Source organism: Balaenoptera acutorostrata, chromosome 10 (genome assembly GCF_949987535.1).
Source record: "Balaenoptera acutorostrata chromosome 10, mBalAcu1.1, whole genome shotgun sequence".
In the NCBI taxonomy this organism is placed as follows: Eukaryota; Metazoa; Chordata; class Mammalia; order Artiodactyla; family Balaenopteridae; genus Balaenoptera; species Balaenoptera acutorostrata.
In genome coordinates this window covers 85124323-85145650 of record NC_080073.1, presented here as the reverse complement: position 1 = coordinate 85145650, position 21328 = coordinate 85124323, and the positions used below count along the sequence as shown (strand labels likewise).

The 21328-nt window shown below is 41.7% G+C and overlaps 1 protein-coding gene across 1 annotated transcript; it reads right to left on the bottom strand.

Annotated features, from left to right (window-relative positions):
- Positions 1-659: 659 nt before the first annotated feature.
- Positions 660-16910, bottom strand: GPX6 (glutathione peroxidase 6). Its single transcript, XM_007179105.2, has 6 exons — positions 16842-16910; positions 9327-9473; positions 7349-7502; positions 2714-2831; positions 1645-1744; positions 660-866 (listed from the first exon to the last, which is right to left on the bottom strand). The coding sequence occupies exons 1-6, from the start codon at positions 16908-16910 to the stop codon at positions 660-662; spliced, it is 795 nt and encodes a 264-aa protein (XP_007179167.3).
- Between the last annotated feature and the right edge of the window lie 4418 nt (positions 16911-21328).

The following is a 21328-nucleotide window of genomic DNA, read 5'->3' as shown; positions in this document are numbered from 1 at the left end:
AACATCCCTGTCCAGGTGCCATGACCTGAATGCACTAAGGGACAGGCACCAAAGAAGGTTCTGGTAGGGTCCGACCCACAGGGGCTTGGGGATCCACCATCATGGAGATGCCCCTCATTTCATGTGAGTTGAGGTTTCTGCTCTCACTCTGCCTTCAGAGCTCCTACAAGAGAACTACAGGGTGTCAGGGAACTAAAAGAAAACTAACTAGGGAGAGGAAGAGTTTAAGGTTGCATGCCTGTCTTGGAGGAGGGAAGAGGCTGTTAAGGAGATCTTGAGAGTCTTGCTGCCAGTTTCTGTTTTCTTTAAACCTTCAGGATGTGGAAGGAGGGTGTCAGGACTGCTGGGGATTACTTTTTTAGGGACATGGGTAGTCCGAACCATCTACCTATAATATGATTTTCCTTTGGAATGGAGTGGAATAAACTTGATACTTTGGGATCAGACAGTTGGGAGATAGGTTTTCTTTCCCTTAATCTCCACACACACACACACACACACAAACGCACACACACACACACACACACATGCACAGGTATTTGGGCCGTACAGGATGTTTTGGTCATGTGGAAGCTGGGTAGGATGGAGTCTGGAGCAAAGAGAGATCCTTAAATGTGTTCTTCAGGTAGGAAGCAACTTCTGATGATGTCTGGCCCTTCCTATTTGCTTTTGAACTGCTTCATGTACTCCAGGATGTCTGACTTGACTGTGCTGATGGAAGCCCGGTGGAACCAGCGCATGATAGGGACTCCATCAGGCCCCACCAGGAACTTCTCAAAGTTCCAGCGGATGTCATGGACCTTCATGGGCTCCCAGAAGAGTTGGCTTGATGAGCCCAAAAAATCAGAGGTTGGAGGGCAGGAGTTCTGGAGCAGAGATATGGAAACAGCAAGACAGTTTTTCTTCTGCTTCTGTGTGGTCCAGTCTTATCCCTACCCCTAGAAATTCTACTCACCATTATATATCTCAATATATTAACTACTTGACATGCTCCTATCGAGCCACAGACATTTCAGTACATCACTACCAGTACAATCAAACAACCAAGAGCTAGAGAGTATGATAGCAAATAGAAAAATTTCCTCCTTTCCCTGTCTCTCCCTCACTCCCATGATTATATCATGGTGCTTCAATGAAAGACTATCTTCTGTTTTCTTTGGTAAGTCATAACATTTCTTTAGCTTCAGTTTCTTTACCTGAAAAAAAGGGGTCCTTCTATTCTGGGCTTATGTGGTTCTAACACTCTGTGACTCTAAAGTTAATTACGACATGACACTCTACATATCTGTTTCTATATTTGCCTCTCTGATTAGATATGAATTCCTTCAGGGAAGAGATTATGCCCTATTAATATTTGTGAACTCATTGTGCAGCACAGTTCTTGCACATAATCAGGGATTTTATAAATGATTGTTGAATGAATGAATCATTACCATTCTGTAGGGAAGGTCAGTCTATGTTAGAGCAATCATATGTTATATGTTTCCTCTACTTGAAGCTAAAGCCTCACAACAGATATTGCCATGATCTGTGAACTGAGCATTTCTTTCCAAGGAGTCCAAACTCAATCCTAGACTTGAGCCCCACACTTTCAGGGCATCTCTACCTACCTGACCAATCCTTGCCAGGTTTATGTTTGCTTACCTTCAGGAAGCTAAAGACCTTCTGTTCTTTTTCTCCATTCACGTCCCCTTTCTCAAAGAGCTGAAAATTGGGAACAAAGTCACCACCTGGACGTACATACCTGCAATGAACCAGAGTGTTCCTGAGAGGACCCAAATTAAGAAAAGGATGGATAATAATGGCCACCACAACTTAACCACAAAAGGAAATTAGAGGTAAAAAAAGAGAGGCCGTAGACAGGGAAGGTGAGGAAAGAGGTCTTTGGGAATCAGGACTTCATGCACAGGCTTTAGGGAACCAATGGAGAATTCCAAGAAAATTGGAAGGCAAAAATTACTCAGCCATAAAAAAGAATGAAATAATGCCATTTGCAGCAATGGATGGACCTAGAGATTGTCATACTGAGTGAAGTAAGTCAGACAAGTAGTCAGTGAAGTAAGAGAAGGACAAATATCATATGATATCACTTATCTGTGGAATCTAGAAAAAAATTATACAAATGAACTTATTTACAAAACAGAAATAGAGTCACAGTTGTAGAAAGCAATCTCATGGTAACTAGGGGGGGATAAATAGGGGGATTGGGATTGACATATACACACTACTATATATAAAATAGATAAGTAATAAGGAGCTACTGTATAGCACAGGGAACTCTACTCAGTACTCTGTAATGGACTATATAGGAAAAGAATCTAAAAGAGTGGATATATGTATATGTGTAACTGATTCACTTTGCTGTAAGCAGCAACTAACACATTTTAAATCAACTATACTCCAATAAAAATTTTAAAAAAAGAAAATTGGAAGGTTAGGATTCTTGATTCATTTCTATTTCCTGTATCTTCTCCTTTTGCCTGTGCTTCTTTTACATTAGATTTCCCGTAGTCTTACCATTAAAGTACTGAAAGGTAGAGAGAATTATTGAGCACTGCCAGTAGGGCAAGACTAAATTCAAAGCATCATAATGATGTTCCTGAACCCATTAATCTGTCAGTCACCCCAGAAGTCTCCAGAATAAGAAGCCTCTAGGTAGAATGTGGAAGGAAAATCCTGACAGGGTCTTGCAGGGTCCCAAGCAGGCACTTACTTAAGCCCCAAAAGGATCTCTGAGTTTTTTGCTGGTTCTTGTTTTCCAAATTGGTTGCAGGGAAAGCCCAACACAACCACACCAAAAGGCTTCAGCTCCTCCTGTAGTGCATTCAGTTCTGTAAGTAGAGAGTGAACTGCATGGATAACCTGGCCAGCAGCCCTACCTTGAGCAGTAAAAGACCACTGATTTATCCATTTATCACATGAGTAAGCTGAGGACTATGAAGGGAAAGGTTCAAGATTACAGAGATTGAGGAAACAGAGCAAAAAGCTAGAACACAGGTTTCCAGAAGCACATCCCAGTATCTGCCATTTTTCTTGTGCAATACCTCCCATAAGTGGCTCCACTTCATCATCCAATAGGAGCCCTCCTTTAAAAGCACAGATTGGTTAGTACTCTGTGTGTGTGTGTTGGGGGGAGGGGGGGGGTTCTGCTTGATTCTGATTCAGACTTCTGAAGAGAAGTCCATTGCCTTCCTAAGTTGATGGATTGATTGATTGATCAAAAATGTTTTAAGGAAAGGCAAACAAAGTGGACATGCTACCCCCTTCCTCCTACTATGCCCCATGATGACACAACCTGACACTCCAGTCACCTTCCCAGGAGCACTCTTTGGTGCTCTAACCTGGGAGTTGCTGAGGGAATCAGTGAGATGCTAAGCCTAGCTCCAGAGCATTCTCTACCTTTCTGTCAGTTCCAGTGACATAACTGATGCCATTTCCCTGGAACACTCACCGGGATTCTAGGCTACAAACTCCAACTGTTCTTTACCACTGCCAGGAAGCTTTCCAACTCTCTGTCTGGACTTGTACCATTATTTCCAACTTTAGCCATTTTCGGTTCAGATTTACTGATTCCATGACCAGCACCAGCCAGTCTTATTCAGACTCGGCTCTATCTGCTGGCATCTCCCCCAAGGACCTCTTCTTAAAAGAAAGTGCCTTCTTTTTATATATTTATTCAATTACTATCTCTCTTATCTTTAGCCATCAAGAATATTTCCTCCCTGTTGCGGAAATACCTAGCAAACTTTGGTTCTAGTCCTTTGGCAAGTTCCTTAAACTCTCAATGTCTTCATCTGGAGTAAAATTTGAATGAGATGCTCTTTATAATTCTCATGAACTAGTTTAATAAATTATAGCACAGCAATACAATGGAAAACTATATCCTTTTTTTTTTTCTTTTTTTGGTCTTGTTTGTTTTTTGGCTGCGTCAGGTGGAATGTGGAATCTTAATTCCCCATCCAGGGATGGAACCTGTGGCCCCTGCAATGGAAGCACAAAGCCCTAACCACTGGACCACCAGGTAATTCCCTGGAAAACTATATCTTAAAATGAATGAGGAAACTCATCATGTGGTGATACGGAATAATGTCAAAGATATTTTATTATGTTAAAAAGCACTGTGCAGAATCATTTGTGTGTGTGTGTGTGTGTGTGAGAGAGAGAGAGAGAGAAAGAGAGAGAGGAGAGAGAGAGAGAGAGAAACTGATTTGCTTGCATATGCATTAAAGATTTATGCAGGGATTCCCTGGTGGTGCAGTGGTTAAGACTCAGAGCTCCCAGTGTAGGGGGGCTCAGGTTTGATCCCTGGTCAGGGAACTAGATCCCACATGCATGCCGCAACTAAGAGTTCACATGCTGCAACTAAGGAGCCCACATGTCTCAACTAAGGAGGCTGCCTGCCGCAACTAAGACCTGGCACAACCAAATAAATAAATAAATAATAAAATAAATATTAAAAAAAAAGATTTATGGAAATGTACACCACAAACTGATGACACTGGTTGCCCAAAGGGAAGAGACTGTGGAAGATTTCACTGTAAAGCCCTTTTGTACCTTTTAAATTTTGAATCTTGTGACTGTATTACCTATTCAATAAGTTTAAATTAAAACTGAATTAAATTAAAACAGATTTAAAGGCAGATTTACATTCCATGGAACTTCTGTTTACACCTCACAACTTTTTAAGCTTACCATATTTTTCAAGCTTAACTTTTTGAAGGGAGGAGAATCTCCACTTGCTAAATGATACTAAACTGTTGTTTAGGCTCTTATAATTAGATCCTGAGATTTTTATAAAAATTTAAAAAAGTAGTCTTTATCTTTTCAGGTTTTCCCTAGAGTTGATTGTACATAAAAATAATAAATATAATGTGACTCCCAAATTCTTTTAAATGTCTTGATCTTTTCAAAATCTGTAATTTGAGAGTATCTTTTTATGCACAATTTCAACATTAAATTGAAAAGGTCTTTAGCTTCTTTTGGTAAATGTGAATCATTTGGTTTTTGTTGTGCTTTGGTGGAGGGGGTATTTTAATATAATTTTTGCCTGAATCAAGCAGTCCCCACTGTCAGTCCATTCAGGCTGCTAAACAAAATATCAGACTGGGTGCCTTGTAAATAAATAAATGAGAAATTTATTTCTTGCAGTTCTGGAACTTGGAAGTCCAAGATCATGGTGCCAGTATGGTAGGGTTCTGAACAAGACCCTCCTCTAGGTTGCAGAGTGCCAACTTCTTCCTGTGTCCTCACATGGTGGAAGGAACTGGGGAGCCCTATAGGGTATCTTTTGTAAGAGCATTAATCCCACTTGTGACCGTTTTACCCTCATGACTTAAGCACCTCCCAAAGGCCCCACTTCCTATTGCCATCACATTGGGCATTAGTTTCAATATATGAATTGTGGGGGGACACGAATATTCAAACCGTAGCACCCGCTGAATGTTAATTTTCAAATATCAAAATTTGGTGAACCGGGACTTCCCTGGTAGTCCGGTGGGTAAGACGCTGTGCTTCCATTGCAGGGGGCCCCACGTTCGATCCCTGGTCTGGTTAACAGATCCCGCAAGCATGCCACAACTAAGGAGCCCACCTGCTGCAACTAAGGGTCTGAATGCTGCAACGAAGATCCCACGTGCCGCAACTAAGACCTGGCGCAGCCAAAATAAATAAATTAATTTAAAAAATATTTGGTGAACCATATATCTTAGAAGTGAGATTGCAATATGCCTAAATTTAAGTGGTGTTTAAAAAGGAGAAAATTGTTGGATTTCTTATTATTGGAGCGCCATTAAGACAAATTAATAGGACTTTATATTTTTGATCAGTTGACTAGATACTGATGTCAATATGTGAAAAAATTTCTTAAAATTCGCTCATGTATTTTTTTGATCCATTTTTTGGTGGCACTGGTATAATTAATCTTTCGAATTTATCTTGAACTTTTTAAAAAAGCTGAAAATAAAGTTCTTGGCATGTCAAAAACTCCATCTATCTCTAGTATAATCCATCTAAAACTTTAACCTTTTCTGGATCAGCAGGAATTCCAAACTCGTCCCCATGAGCGCACAAAGAAAATGGAAAATCCACCTCAGCCACCAAAGGTTGAGCCAAGTTTGGAGAGATGAAGCATTTTCCCAAATAGCTCTCACTCCAGTTAAATACTATGTAGATAGTAAACTACATTTCCACTTCTCTGCCATTTGGAGGTGCCTGCGGAACCCAGGGGTGTTTTCCAAAAGATCAAAGATCAATCCTCTTTCCTGTTACCAGAAGTCACCAGTGAGAAAGATAAAATCAGCCCCTGAAAGCTAGATTCTGGCCTGGGAGTCACAGCTAGGGTTTGGTGTTCTCCTGTTGAACATAAACAGTTTCACAGAAGATCAATATCATACAATTGACCATGATGAATCAAGACAAAAACAAGGACCACTCCATAATCATGTTTCTTTTTTTTGGGCTGCGTTGGGTTTTCGTTGCTATGCACAGGCTTTCTCTAGTTGTGGCGAGCGGAGGCTACTCTTCGTTGCGGTGTGCGGGCTTCTCCTTGCGGTGGCTTCTCTTGTTGCAGAGCACAGGATCTAGGCACGTGGGCTCCATAGTCGTGGCTCACGGGCTCTAGAGCGCAGGCTCAGTAGTTGTGGCGCACGGGCTTAGTTGCTCCACAGCATGTGGGATCTTCCCGGACCAGGGCTCGAACCCGTCCCCTGAATTAGCAGGCAGATTCTTAGCCACAGCGCCACCAGGGAAACCCCTTAATCATGTTTTAACCACACAAAACATGAACATTATCCAGATCACAAAAATGACCAAGCATCATCCTATTCTTACCAATCTAAGTGATTGCTGTTTCTTTACCCTTGCTTTATTCCTCCTACTCTGTAGATATGATTTATTAAGATACCCAGTCACTTACCTGTGCCCATTTCCTGACAGCATCCAATCCAGAGCAAAGCTTCAATTCCTTGAACCCTTCCCCAAATCACCTAACACAAGCCGAGATCCTCAAGTCCGTTCTAACATCTTCTTACTAAGAGCCCCATGGTTGCCTACAGTATATGTTTTCCCTCAGAACATTGAGCAACAAACTCAACTACAGATATGTTCCTGGTGGTCTTTGACTAAATCTTTGGGAGAATCTTCGTTCTCAAATCTGGAGGTAATTCTCCTGGCATTCTAAGAAGCAGAGAGCAGTGGCAGGATTTAGGGGAATAGAGTCACATGATCACCTATCTCCCCCCCCCCCCATCCCCCTGCTTCCTCCTAATAACAAAGTAGCAAAACCTTCTGGAATTAGAATATGGTCATCTGACAAAGCTAGTTCCAAGAGAGGTGAAACATGAGTTCTTACCAGGATACTGACCTGCCAAGCCTCAATAGGTGGCCACATTGACAAAGAGGACATGCTTGCCCGCATACTGTTTGAACTGGATATACTCCTCGCCATTGAGGGCGAGAGCTCCATACTCATAGATGGTGCCTGTCACCCCCTTATAGCAATCCACCTGGAATGTGACAAAAATAACCATAATGATGCGATGATAAGACAAACGATAATCCCCAATATCTGTGGACTTTTTTTAAACTCTAAGAACTGAAGAGAATTTTCCAAGTGATATTTTTAGTTATGGCTAATGCCACAGTTAGAACTTATATCTTCTAACTTACAATCTTTTTTTTTTTTTTTTAACAGTGGGACAATCACTTTATAATCCTCTTCCCATTCCTGGAATATTAACACAATTTACCTCCATTCTCCGCTCTACAATTTACCTGCACTCTCCTCCACATCCTAACACCGCATTCCAGTCATCCCGTCCCTTCTCAAATATTCTTAACAGATTTTGGCAGAGTTTCTCATAACAGAAATATGTTTTACATAAATTTCTCATCTATATATTCTTACATAGTAATTTCCTTCCCCCAGAGCCCAGCAAATAACTTGTTCCTCCTCTGGATCCCACTGAAGGCACTTTCCAGAGTTTTGTTGGTGGGGGCTCACTGGTACCTACAGAATTCATCCTCGACACCCCTTTCTTCTTATCTCTATGTGAAACAGGAAGCAAAGGGAAGAGACTTCCTACCCAGAAGCATGCCAAGGGAAAGAGCGGACAGGACCTGGAGCAAAAAGCTAAAATACTGTTATCTGAGGAGAGGGACTCTGGAGATGTGGAGAAAAGGCATAGAATTTTAGAGTAATTTAAGTGAGTTTCAATTACTCTAAAATTCTATGTACATAAATGTCTGCCCCATGCAGTGAAGGAATTGCTTGTGGGTGAGCTCCTGTGGGGAGAGTGGGGCAGAAAACTCTTTTATCATTTTCTAAGCCTGTTAGTTCTGTCACTAGGATACCAGGCCTAGCTTCCCCTTCATTATCCTTGGAGAGAAGGAGGCTGACGCAGGGCAGGCACGTTCCCTGTGTTCCATACATCCATACACATCTGTGCACAAACATTAATCCAAATATTTGAGAGTATTAGCCTAAGAAAGCCACCATGAAAGGGTTGTCATCTATGTGCCTGCATTCTCTTTTGCATTCATGCTACCTCAGCTCTGTGCTGAAGAGTTTCTAGCATTTGCCTTTCTTTCTAGTACAATTTTTTTTAAAAAGGGGAAATCATCCTGTGAGCTGTCATTTGTGTGCCTCCATTTTCCTTGTCTTCATGTTGCCTTAGCTCTGGGCTCAACAGCTTCCAGCTGTCTGTCTCACACATGGATATCAACCTGTGATCCAAGCTTGTTTCCAGGACGTCACATCACCTCCCCTGAAATTAAAATTGGCCAGCAACTCTCTGGGCCTTTTGTGTTTTATTATTCCCTGACAAAAAAGAAAAGAAAAAAAACCCTCTCCCAACCCTAAAACTCCTTAGGGCACATTTCAGCACCAGCTTCTTTTCCACCTGCCCCGGGGTTTCACCCTCCCCAGGAGCAACCAGTTCAGCTTCCCTCTAATCCAGTTGCTACTTCATGTCCTCTTTCCCGGACCCGCAATGGTGCCTGAGGTTCCAGACCAGAGTGGAGGGGACGGGCTCTGGGGTATCAGGCGGCCACCAGGGGAAGTGGCAAAGCAGCGAGAGCAGCCTGCGTCCTTCGCCCACTTTCGGCCCAGTGACCCACCAGGCTCAGGGGAGACGATCCACGTAAAGAGAGTTTGGAAGAGGCTCTGCCTCACAGGACAGCAGTGGCAGTGGCAGATGTCAGTTTGGAAGGGCTGAGAAGACGGATCTCGTCCTTCGTAGAGGGGGAGAAGGGAGAACTCCTTGCATCCTTGGCGGCCAATTTAGTCATCACGTGCTGAAATCCGCCTGGGTTCCCTGCGGGGCACTCACCTTCATCTGTTGCTGTTTCGGGGTCGGCTGAGCGAAGCCGACCAGGAACAGTGAGAAAAGACAGCAGGCCCAGAACTGCGGGATGGCTTGGACTAGGAGTTCTAGGCGAGCCTCAGGTCCCCAGGGATCTCGGCTCCTTTTGAGCCCCTGGCACAGACCAGTTTGAAGATGCGCTCTCCAATCGCAGAGCAGCATTAGCACACCGGCAACCCCCCCTTCCCCGCCACCCCGCTCTCCCTCCCCTTTCTTCTTCTTCCCTCTCCCCAACCTCCCCCTCCCCCTCCCCCTCACTCCTCCGCCCACTCCCGCAAGCCCTGAAGGCTCAGCGCACCCAGTGCCTCCGGGTCAGGCCACCCGCTGGTGTTCTGGCGCCCGTGCTCTGGCAGGTGGAGGCGGAGGCTTCCCTCTTTGGAACTTAAAGTACTGTCTCTACCTTCTCCAGGCAGTTCCTAGGTGCTGGCTCTGCATCCAGGAAGTAAAGCCACCACCACTGAATCAGAATCTGCTTTTTAAAATTAAGATCCTCATGTAATTTACATGCAAGCTAAAGTTTGAGAAGCACTGTCTCAGATGACTATTAATCCTTTGTACTCTCCCCTCAGACTTTCATCACTTAGTCAACAGCACACTGTATTTTCTAATTATGAAGTCCAGATGTGGGGACCTGCATGTCTTAGACCCTTTGCCCTGAGATCTGTCCCCTGGAGAAGGGCTTGTTAATGCAGGAGTAACACAGATGATGGATACACATTCACAGGGGGAAGTTATCCAGGAGAAAGATCTAAACTGTGCATTAGGGAACTGCCTTGGGCTCGACTGAGCTTCATTCTCTGTAAATTATTGTAATCATCTCTACCCCACTTACTCCATAAAACTATTTACTGTGAAGTCCTAATAAGGTAACAATCTGAAAGTTGTTGCAAAGTATTTGAATCGGTGAAGAGTCAGAGTTGTTTCTCCCACCCCTCCTCCCTCCCATCTGCTCCCTTCCGGCTTTTCACTGCCAGCTCAGTGTTACTAAACTCCCTTGTTTATTGAAGTGATAACTTCTTCCTTTTCAGTTCTAAGCCCCTTGACATCCAGTCCTCTCCATCTGCCCTGCCTCTTCCAGGTTTGTACAAAAGCCTTTCTCTGCTCCTGAAACTTAAGTCTGGATGGGGTTGAATTCTCATGAACTCTGATGGAAGATAAGCTTTCTGTTATCTCAGATTTCTTCTCAAAGGCCTATAATCTATGGCCTGATGGCTGATATCTGATCCAGCCAAGCAGGTCCTCGAGGCATTTAGAGCAGTCATGCAGAAGGCGTCCCTCTTTTGGCACAGACCTACACACAAGGAGAGGCTCCTTGGCCTCTCACCATTCTCATTTTTAAAAATGGCTGAACCTTAGACTGTGAAGCTATAGCGACCATTGAGTTCAATACCCATGATAAGGGTATTAACTAGCTCCTTATCTCAGAAAAAGCTAATGTCCCTGTACCTTAGTTTTCTTACCTGTAAAATCAGGGTAATAATAGTGTCTACCTCCTACGGCTGCTTTGAGGATGGAAAAGAACTCAGCCCAGGGCCTGAAACATGTAAGCAACTGGAAGTCTACTTATCATCCACATGTTCATCTTTATGCATCAGAAAACTGAAGCCCACAGAGAGAAGGGACATCTCAAAGGTCACAGGTTAGTAATGGTGAAATGAAAGCAAATTCCTGATTCTAACCATAGAAACCTTGCTCTGGTTCCACATGGATCATCAGTTGTTGTGACTAAATCTTCTTTGTCTGAGGCGATTTACTTTTGCTCATCTTGCAATAACTAGCCCTTGAGTGGTGAGGAAACACTTCTGAATAGACCTTATCAGTAAGTCAAATAGTCTAAAACCCCAACTTCCCATGTTTCTATTCCAATATTCCTAAGTTTTTGAGCACCTTGGGTCCTGGCCTCCAGTGATGAGAAGTGAAGGTACAGAGCACACACTGAGCAAGAGGAAAGGGGCAGACATCTCATGTCCCTGATCCCCCTGAAGGTATTTCAGGGCTACAATTCCCCTTCACTCCTCCTCCGGAGCCATAGTTCACATCCCTATTAGCTCCTTCCAGGAGCTTTGCTTTCATCCCTTAGTTTGTCTCTTCACTTCCGTTGGGGCCCAGGGCAGGCCACCCCAAAATATGCCTTAATGGCAGACTTTCCTGGTGGTGCAGTGGTTAAGAATCCACCTGCCAATGCAGGGCAGACGGATTCGAGCCCTGGTCAGGGAAGATCCCACATGCCGCAGAGCAACAAAACCCCTGCGCCACAACTGCTGAGCCTGCGCTCTAAGGCCCGCGAGCTACAACTACTGAGCCTACATGACACAACTACTGAAGCCCGGGCGCCTAGAGCCCATGCTCTGCAATGAGAGAAGCCACCACAATGAGAAGGCTGCGCTCCGCAATGAAGAGTAGCCCCTGCTCTCCGCAACCAGAGAAAGCCCGCACGCAGCAACGAAGACCCAACGCAGCCAAAAATAAATAAATAAATTGCTGTTGTTTAAAATATATATATTTATACGCCTTAATGGCATGTTGATTATTTTGAATTAGTTACTTAAGAAATGATTGATGCAAGAGAGACACTTTGACCCTCCTCCCTGTCTCCCTGAAAGCAGGAAATAAATCTCCCATGTGAAAGGTACATTCCCTGCCTCTCGAGGCATCAGGACAGCTTATCATCAGAGATAGGGAATTCCGGCAGAGAAGCCTGTATAAACAAACCTTGTTACTTCTTTAATTTACTACCCCAAGCCCAAACTCTGTTTAGATTTTTCACTAATTAAGCACCCAAAGCCTAAGTTTCTTTGTCTTGTCAAGTCCTCACATATTTATTGGTCTTTGTCTAAAAAGTATAAAAGCTGCCTGCTTTGACCACTTTTGGGGACCCATTTCTATAAGACCTCCATGCACACAAATTAAAATTTGTTTCTTTTTCTCCTGTTAATCTGTCTTGTGTTGATTTTATTATTAGTCCAGCCACAATAACTCAAGAGGGATAGGGGGAAATTTCCTCCTTCCCATACCTCCCAGATCTTCTCCAGTCTCTTTGTCCTCCACACTTTGCTTCTATTCTATTACTTTTCTAAAGGTCAGTCTCGTTGACATCGCTCATATTAAAAATACTTTGATTCCTCCCTAATTCTTACGCTTTCAATTTGAAATTCTCCCATGGGGCACTCATCCTTCCTGATTTGACATTAGTTAAATTTTCAGGTGTACCCTTCCCTCCATAAATGTTATGTTTCTGGCAGATTGAACTGTCTTCATCACTCAAAATCCATCTATCTAGGTATTGATTCTTGACATTTTAGGTAAAATCTGGGCCAGTACTTTGGGATCATTCCTGAAAGATTTTTTGACACATTAATTGCATGTTTTTATTCAAAATGATGGGACACAATTATCAAACAAGCCCTCAGAGGTAACTCTCTGAGGCCTGAGTCACAAATCAGGGTTCTAGTGAGCTTGATGAGGCCTTGAACTGGACTCAAGGTCAGTCTCGCTGCCTTTCTCAAATAGCCTAGGGCTAGGGCAAAAGAGGATGGGAGACTCATATCAATTTGTCTCAATCACTATTTCTTTGACCCAATCAGGATGAAGCAGTTTAGATGACATAGACAGGATTCCTAAGAAGAGAAATGATTTGTACAAGGTCACAGGATGTTATGGGCTGAGTTATATTCCCCACCCCCCCAAAAGATATATTGAAATCCTAACCTGCAGGACCTCAGAATGTGACTTTATTTGAAAGTAGGATCTTTGCCAATGTAATTAGTTAAGATGACATCATAACTGGAGTAGGATGGACACCTAATCCAATATGACTGATATCCTCATAAAAAGATGGCCTTGTAAAGGACGTAAAGAGATTGGAGTTGTGCTGCCACAAGCCAGGGGATGTTTGGGCTTACCTGAAGCTGGAAGAGGCAAGGAAGGGTCCTTCCCTACAGGTTTCAGAGGGAGCATGGCCATGGTGACTCTTTGAGTTCAGACTTTAGCCCCCAAAACTGTGAAACAATACAGTTCCATAGTTCTAAGCCACTTAGTTTGTGGCACTTTGTCATGGCAGCCCTAGGAAACTAATTCCTGTAAGTAAGTCTCAGTTCAGAGATAAGAACTGAGTTCTCTCTGATTTCCGACAAGTTTCTTCCATTGCCTTATGTCTACCCCACATTCACCATAAAGTTCTTTCATTCTCAGTTTCTTTGATTGTAAAGGAAACAAAATTCTTTATTGCTTCCATACAGGCCTTCATCTTAGTTCCAGAATGAAACTATTTCTCTATTTCCCTGAACCTCAACTTAGAGATTCAAGCCTCTGCTTGATTCTAACTGAAATATTTTTCTGATTTAATCTATCTCCCTAGGTACATGGACCCTCCTCTCAGGACTCCAGGATTTTCTTCTCTGGACTCCAGGGATTTTCTTCTCTGCTTTGCAAAGGAAAGACATAGACTTTAGTTGCAGATCTGCCACAATTTTGTAATGCCATTCCATATTGTAAATGATATTTTTCATTTTGCCCTCACTACCAGAGTAGAAATAACTCAGGAGAGTAAGACATTTTCCCCCCCGCACCATGCAGCATGTGAGATCTTAGTTCCCCGACCCGTGCCCCCTGCATTGGGAGTGCAGAGTCTTAACCACTGGACTGCCAGAGAGTCACTTGACTTCAAATCTAACTTTGTTTGTTTTAAAATCGCCTTTGACTTCCTTAAATCCATTAACTACACATAGTGGGAATTTGAGTCTGTAACAGGGAAGAACTAACCTCCATATTGAATCTATATTGACTCCATATTGAATCTATTTCTTTAAGTTCTAGCCTTTGTGCTCTATAGTTAATTGCCTCCTGCCCAGCCTTGCTAACTCTGTACATAGGCATGTTAATCATAAATTGAATGTGGCCTGTAGCTTGAAGTATACAGAATAGTCCCCTTCCAGAAACTCTGCCTCCCATGCTTAACCTTTAAAGCTAAACTACTTTTGCTTAGCTTGTAGGTATACTAATCATTAGAAAGATAATTTTCCCTTGCTTGGTGACCACTCATCCACATAGAGATAAAGAGTTGCAGAACAGGAAATAACATCTGTCTTGTTGAAGATTTACAGGAGCATCATGGCCAACCCTACAGTGGACAACTCAAGAACAAACGATGACCATGTCCCCTCCAAGATCTGGCTGGCACCAAGAAGTGTGCAACAACTCGTCACCTCTTGACCTCACTTCCTCCCATTTTCCTCTCTTTGTAGCATAACAGAAGCTTGTATTCAAACCGAAACAAGATGGTTCTTTAGGACATTAGTCTGCCATCTTCTTGGTTTGCAGGCTTTCTGAATAAGGTCTCTATTCCTTGCCCCAACACCTTGTTTCTCGACTTATTGGCCTGTTGTGTGATAAGCAGTATGAGCTTGGACTTGGTAACAAGGTGAATGATGTATGCTGTAGTTTCCTTTTTTGTAACATTTTTATCCATGTTTGTGTCTACTATTGCCTCATCCTTGAGGACACCTCAGATCCAGGCTGGCTATGGCCCTTAATGTCTTCATTAAGGCAACTTGCCCTGAAGCAAAGTATTCCTGTAGGCTCTGCCACTATTGCCAAAGTTTCCATCCTCATCTGCTCCAAGAAATAATTCTAGGGTTTGGTGAGACAAAAGGGATAATGTGTAAAGAAGAATGTGTACTTTCCCAGGTAGGGCCTGTATCTATTATTTCCACCTTAATGTACCAGGGAAGTGCCACTGTGTCCATGCACAGCCACAGGCATCTGAGACATCCACAGCACCCACAAGAGCTAAGCAATTTATTTGGCCACAGACCCAGACATCCCCCAACAAGCCATAGTCCCAAAGTTTCTGTGACTCAGGCCTTGCTCCTCCCTCAGAAGTAAAGACTATGCCATCTCATCAAATACTGCAAACCACAATCCAACAATTAACCTGGGGGTAGGAGTTTGGACTAAAAGATGACTGCCTTTATGTCCTTTCACATTTAATAATCTTTTAATATTTCCTCATCTTTTAATAGGTTCAGATCTCTTGGTTATCTAATTTGACCAATTTTCACCTTGAGAAGACTGAGAAGTGAGAGTATTGACTCAGCAAACTCTAAAATTGTAGTGCTCAATATTGCAGCTTCCTTAATTCATGTATGGAAAGGCAGAGGCCCAGAAAGTGGAGTAATCGACACTTCTGACCTTGGATAACCTCTGTCACTGGACCAAGCAAATCAAGTTAGGGGCAACTGACAGAAGTGGGTCAAATTTGACTTCTCCCACTTGATTTATTTATTTATTTATTTTAGGCCACGCCACGTGTCAAGCGGGATCTTAGAACCAGTGTTCCCTGCAGTGGAAGCTCAGAAGCAGTTTAGATGATCCTTACTTCGAATGGTTCAACACCAGCTGGTAGGTTCCTGCACTTCTCAACGGATCTCAGGGCCAACTCTGTGTATTCCCTGGACAACGACCTCAGGAGGATAAGTCAGTAGAAACAAGTGATGCTAGGAGGAATTTGGTCCCGTAGATAGAATGGGGGAGGAAATAGAGAAGAAATAAGGTAGTGATAAGGGAGATGGGAGATAAAGAACAAAGTATGAAGGAGGAGAATTAACACGTATTGACTCCCTTCTTACTCTGTATTAGGCATATTTTTATAGATTTTCTTAATCATTACCAAAATAGCCATAAGGTTAATATTTTCTCCATTTTATAAATAATGTTATGAATACAAAGTAGAAATAATTTCCCTAAGTTACAGATCTGTGTCAAACTGGGACTCACATTCAAGTGTGTTCTGATCCAAAATCCAAAGTCTGTAGTAGCCTAAATAATAACATCCAAAGATATCATATTTTAACCCCTGGAACCTGTAAATGTTATCTTATATGTCAAAGATTTTGCTTATGTGACTAAGTAAAGGATTTTGAGATGAAGGGATTATCCTGGATTATCTGGGTGAGCCCTAAATACAATCACGTGTATTCTTATAAGAGGAAAGCAGGTGGAGATTTTACTATAGAAGACAGGGGAGATATAACAATTGAAGCTAGAGGTTGGAGTGATGCCAGGAAGGAGTCACAAACCTCTTTTTCTATTTTTCATAACGTGTTCCTTATTTCCTTCTGATCCCTTACCAGAAGCATCTTTTTTTTTTTAGAAGCATCCTTTAATATCATATTTCTACCAACAGTTAGTTCAAGGCATTCTAGGCTTTTCCTATCATGTACTTCAAGATTATTCCAGCCTCAACCCATTATCCAATTCCAAAGCCACATCAATATTTTTAGGTATTTGTTACAGTAGCACCCTGCTTTTAAGTACCAAATCCATATTAGTTTCCTTTGGCTGCTGTAACAAGTTACCACAAAAAAACCTGGTGATTTAAAAGAATAAACCTTTATTCTCTCATAGTTCTGGAAATCAGAAGTCCAAAGTCAGTTTCACTGTACCAAATCAAGTGGGGGCTCTAGGGGAGAATCTGTTTCTTACCTCATCCAGTTTCTTGTGCTTATGGCTCTCCTTGGTTTGTGGCTGCATCACCGTAATCTTTGCCTTCATGGTCACATTGCCTTCTCTCTTTCCGTCTGTAGTCTAATCTTTCTCCTAGAGCACTTAAGAACTGACAAGATGGTAATGCACTACCAAGCCAATTGTGCAGAAAAAGAAAGTGAACACTAATAACATTTTTTTCTCATGAAGGGCTAATATCTCTCCAGGTAGAGTTGAATTTCTGATTTGAAAGCCTCTTGCGTGTAGGGGGTATGTGATTCTCCAGACACCAACTTGGTGTTCAACAGTTCAATTCAATTCTGACACCAACTCCCAACTCTTCTCAGTTTAAGGGCTCAGTTTCACAAGATTACCCCACTTCAGGGACCATCTACTAATTGATTAACTATAAATTGGGGGTTCCCACGACCCCCTCTTCACTTTTGATAATTTACTAGAAGGACTCACAGAATTTGGGAAATCACTTTACTTACATTTACTGGTATATTATAAAGGATGTAACTCAGAGACAGCCAAATGGAAGAAATGCAAGGCAAGGTATGGGGGGGTGTGCGGATATGGAGTTTCCATGCCCTCTCCAGGTATGTCACCTTCCCAATGCTTCCAGTGTTTATCAACCAGAAAGCTCTCAAACCCTGTCATTTAGAGTTTTTTTTATGGAGGTTTCCTTACAAAGGCATGATTTATGAAATCGGTGACCACTGGTGATTGAATTCAATCTCCAGGGCTTCTCCATTCCCTGGAGAGAGGGCGGGGCTGGAAGTTCCAATTCTCTAATTATGACTTGGTCTTCCTGACTAGCAGCTTGCATCCTGAAGTTATGCAGGAGCCCCCAGCCACCAGTCTTCTCATTAGCACGCATCCCACTCAGGAGATTTCAACAGCTTTAAGAAGCTCTGTGCCAGGAAGTGGGGACAAAGAGAAAATATTTAATTTTTGTTCTACCACAAGGGTCAGACACCAAGTCCTAGGGTCCATTCAGTAAGTCTGCCTACCTTAAGCTATGGTCTGAACAGCGTAAACAGCTTGTCCTTACCTCTTGGTAAGGACAAACTAGAAAACACCAATCCACCCAATGACAAGCGTATGCAAGGAAATTAGGGTTCTCCAGAAAAACAGAACCCATAGGAGAGAGATAGATAAGGAGATAGAGCTATCTCTACTGGTTCTTGTTTCTAGAGATAAATAGTTACTAGATCTATCTATCTATCTATCTCTCTATCTAAAAAGATTTATTATAGGGAACTGGCTCACATGTTATAGGCTGAGAAGTCCCAAGTCAGGAAGCTGCAGTCAACAAGCTGGAGACCCAGGATAGTCAATGGTAGGCTGAGTCTGAAGGCTTGAGAGAACCAGGAGAGCTGATGATACAAGTTCCACTCTGAGTCTGAATCCAAAGACAGAAGACCAATTCAAAGACAGGCAGAAAGAGAGAGATTTCTTGCTTGCTCAGCCTTTTATTCTATTAAACCTTCAGTGGATTGGATGAGGCCCACCCTCATTGTGGAGAGCAATCTGCATTATGCAGTCTATCAGTTTAAATGTTACTCTCTTTCAGAAACACCCACACAGATACACTCAGAAATAACTTTAACCAAATATATGGGCAGTGCATGGTCCAATCAAATTGACACATAAAATTAACCATCACAGTAAATGCATTACTAAGATTGACCATGTAAACATCTTTCTCTTTATATATTTAGATAGGTAATATCTATTTATGTTTAAATATACCAGTGATATAACATATAATTATATAATGTGTAAAAAATTAATAAACAGAAACCTCAGTTGAATAGAGTTAGGAGACCAGAAGGGGGAGCTCTCACAGTCTGTGACCATAGCAGAGCCCAACAGGAAGAAGAAAAACTTCTTTTCTGGCAATTGAACTCAGCCAATGAAAAGCCATGGATTCTTTGTTTACTGTAGCCCGCCCAACTTCCTTTTCCTCTCTGTAAAAGGTCTCTTTCCTTGCCTGTGGGGACTGGCACGTGGCTCACCACGGTTGCAGACCCTGAAATGCAATTCTCTGCTCATCCTGAATAAACTCATCTTTGCTGGAGAAATATCTGGCAGCCTATTTGTTTCAGACCAACAACTCATATTTTAAACTCACAGCAAACTAAGAATACAAGAGACCTTTTCAACCTGATAAAGAGTATCTAACACAAGTCTACAGCAAATATCATACTTAATGGTGAAATATTTAATCATTACCCCTTGAAATAATATTCAAGGAAAGAATGTCTCTACTACTACTTCAATTCAATTCAGTGTTGTATTGGCAAACCTGGCCAGTGAATTGAAGGCAAAAAAGGGAAATTTAATGTACAAAGATTAGAAACAAATGAAACTACCATTAGCATACCTTATGAACATATAATTTAAAAAGAAACTAGCAATAAATTATTATAATTATGTGGATTTAGCAAAGTTGCTAGATAAAAGAATCAATACAAATTTTATTATATTTATATATTTTCAGAAACCTTTAAAAAATTAAACTTAATTTTTAAATTACATAAAATAATCAAACACCTAGCAGTAAACTCAGCAAAAGATGACTAGATCTTTATGATGAGAAATATGTCTTAACTGGCACAGTTTTGAAGAGCTCTAAATTAATTCTGAGGTATATTATCTTAATGGATTAGAAGAGTAAACACTGTAAAAATGTCAATTCTACCTAAACTATTCTATAGATTCAATACAATCTCAACCAAAATCCTAACAGACATTCCTGAGGAATTTGGAAAAGATGCTTAAGAAACTTAAGTGTAAGTGCAAATGGACAAAAATAGTCAAGACGCTTTTGAAGAGGGTGGGAGAACTTGCTTCATAAAATACCAAAATTCATTTTTAAAACTATATGTTAAAATCTACCTTAAACATGCTTAGCATTTCATAAATATTAAGTTCTCTTTAAATATTTGGCTTTAGGCTATTATAAACATGCCAATTCAGATTCAAGACTAAGTTATCTCAGATAATCAGTCACCAATATCAAATTAGTAAGGTCAACAAAAAGATTAGCTAAATGAACTGACCTTCATAGTCTGATGGGTATATATCCATTTCCTCCTGTGTAAATGTTTCTACTTCTAAAAGATCCTCATCAATATCTACAAATTCTTTTTCACTATCATCAGTGACAGAAATAATTTCATCATTGGTTCCTTTTATTTCGGGATTTTTTACTTCAGTTGGCATTCTACTGACAAAAAAGAAGCAGCTAAATTATAACTCATTCTTGGGAACAAAGAGCTTGCTTTCAATTGATTCAGTTTATTGAAAAAGAACAAACTAAGCTTTCATATTTATAAAGGCTTTGTTTTTTAACCTTGTATGGCACATAGTAGAAGCTCAATAAAAGGTTGTTCAATGAAAAAAAAAGGTACATTAAAAGTTGTTTGTTTTAAGAATAAATAAATAGAACAATGGAAAGAAATAGAGAGCTCAGAAATAGACTTGTGTATGTAAGGACTCTTGATTTATGACAAAGTACAATGCAAAGTAATAGAAAAATAAAGGATGGTCTTTTTTTTTTTTTTTAATTTATTTATTATTTATGGCTGTATTGGGTCTTCGTTTCTGTGCGAGGGCTTTCTCTAGTTGTGGCAAGCGGGGGCCACTCTTCATCGCGGTGCACGGGCCTCTCACTATCGCGGCCTCTCTTGTTGTGGAGCACAGGCTCCAGACGCGCAGGCTCAGTAATATGTGGCTCACGGGCCCAGTTGCTCCGCGGTATGTGGGATCTTCCCAGACCAGGGCTCGAAACCCGTGTCCCCTGCATCGGCAGGCAGATTCTCAACCACTGCGCCACCAGGGAAGCCCCAAAGGATGGTCTTTTAAATAAATAGTGATGATTCAATTGGATATCCATGGGAAAAGAAATTAAAACCTTACTCCTACCTTATACAGTCAGCCATCTGCAGTTGGTTAAATCGATGGATACAAAACACGTGGATACAAAGTGCTGGCTGTATCCGTTGTATTGTGTTATTTTATATAAGGGACTTGAGCATCTGCAGATTTGGGTATCCATAGGGGCTCCTGGAACCAATCCCTAGCAGATACTCAGGGATGACTATAACATTCACAAAATTCTAGTCCATCCAAGTCTTTGACCTCACTTCCAAAACAAGAAATATAGGCACACCTTAGAGATACTGTGGGTTTGGTTGCTTCCAGACCACTGCAATAAAGTGAGTCACACAAATTGTTTTTTTTTGGTTTCCCAGTGGGTATAAAAGTTATGTTTATACTATACTATTAAGTGTTTAATATAGCATTATGTCTAAAAAAACAATGTACATGCCTTAATTAAAAAAATAATGCCGGGACTTCCCTGGTGGTGCAGTGGTTAAGAATCCACCTGCCAATGCAGAGAACATGGGTTCAAGCCCTGGTCCGGAAAGATCCCACATGCCTCGGAGCAACTAAGCCCGTGCACCACAACTACT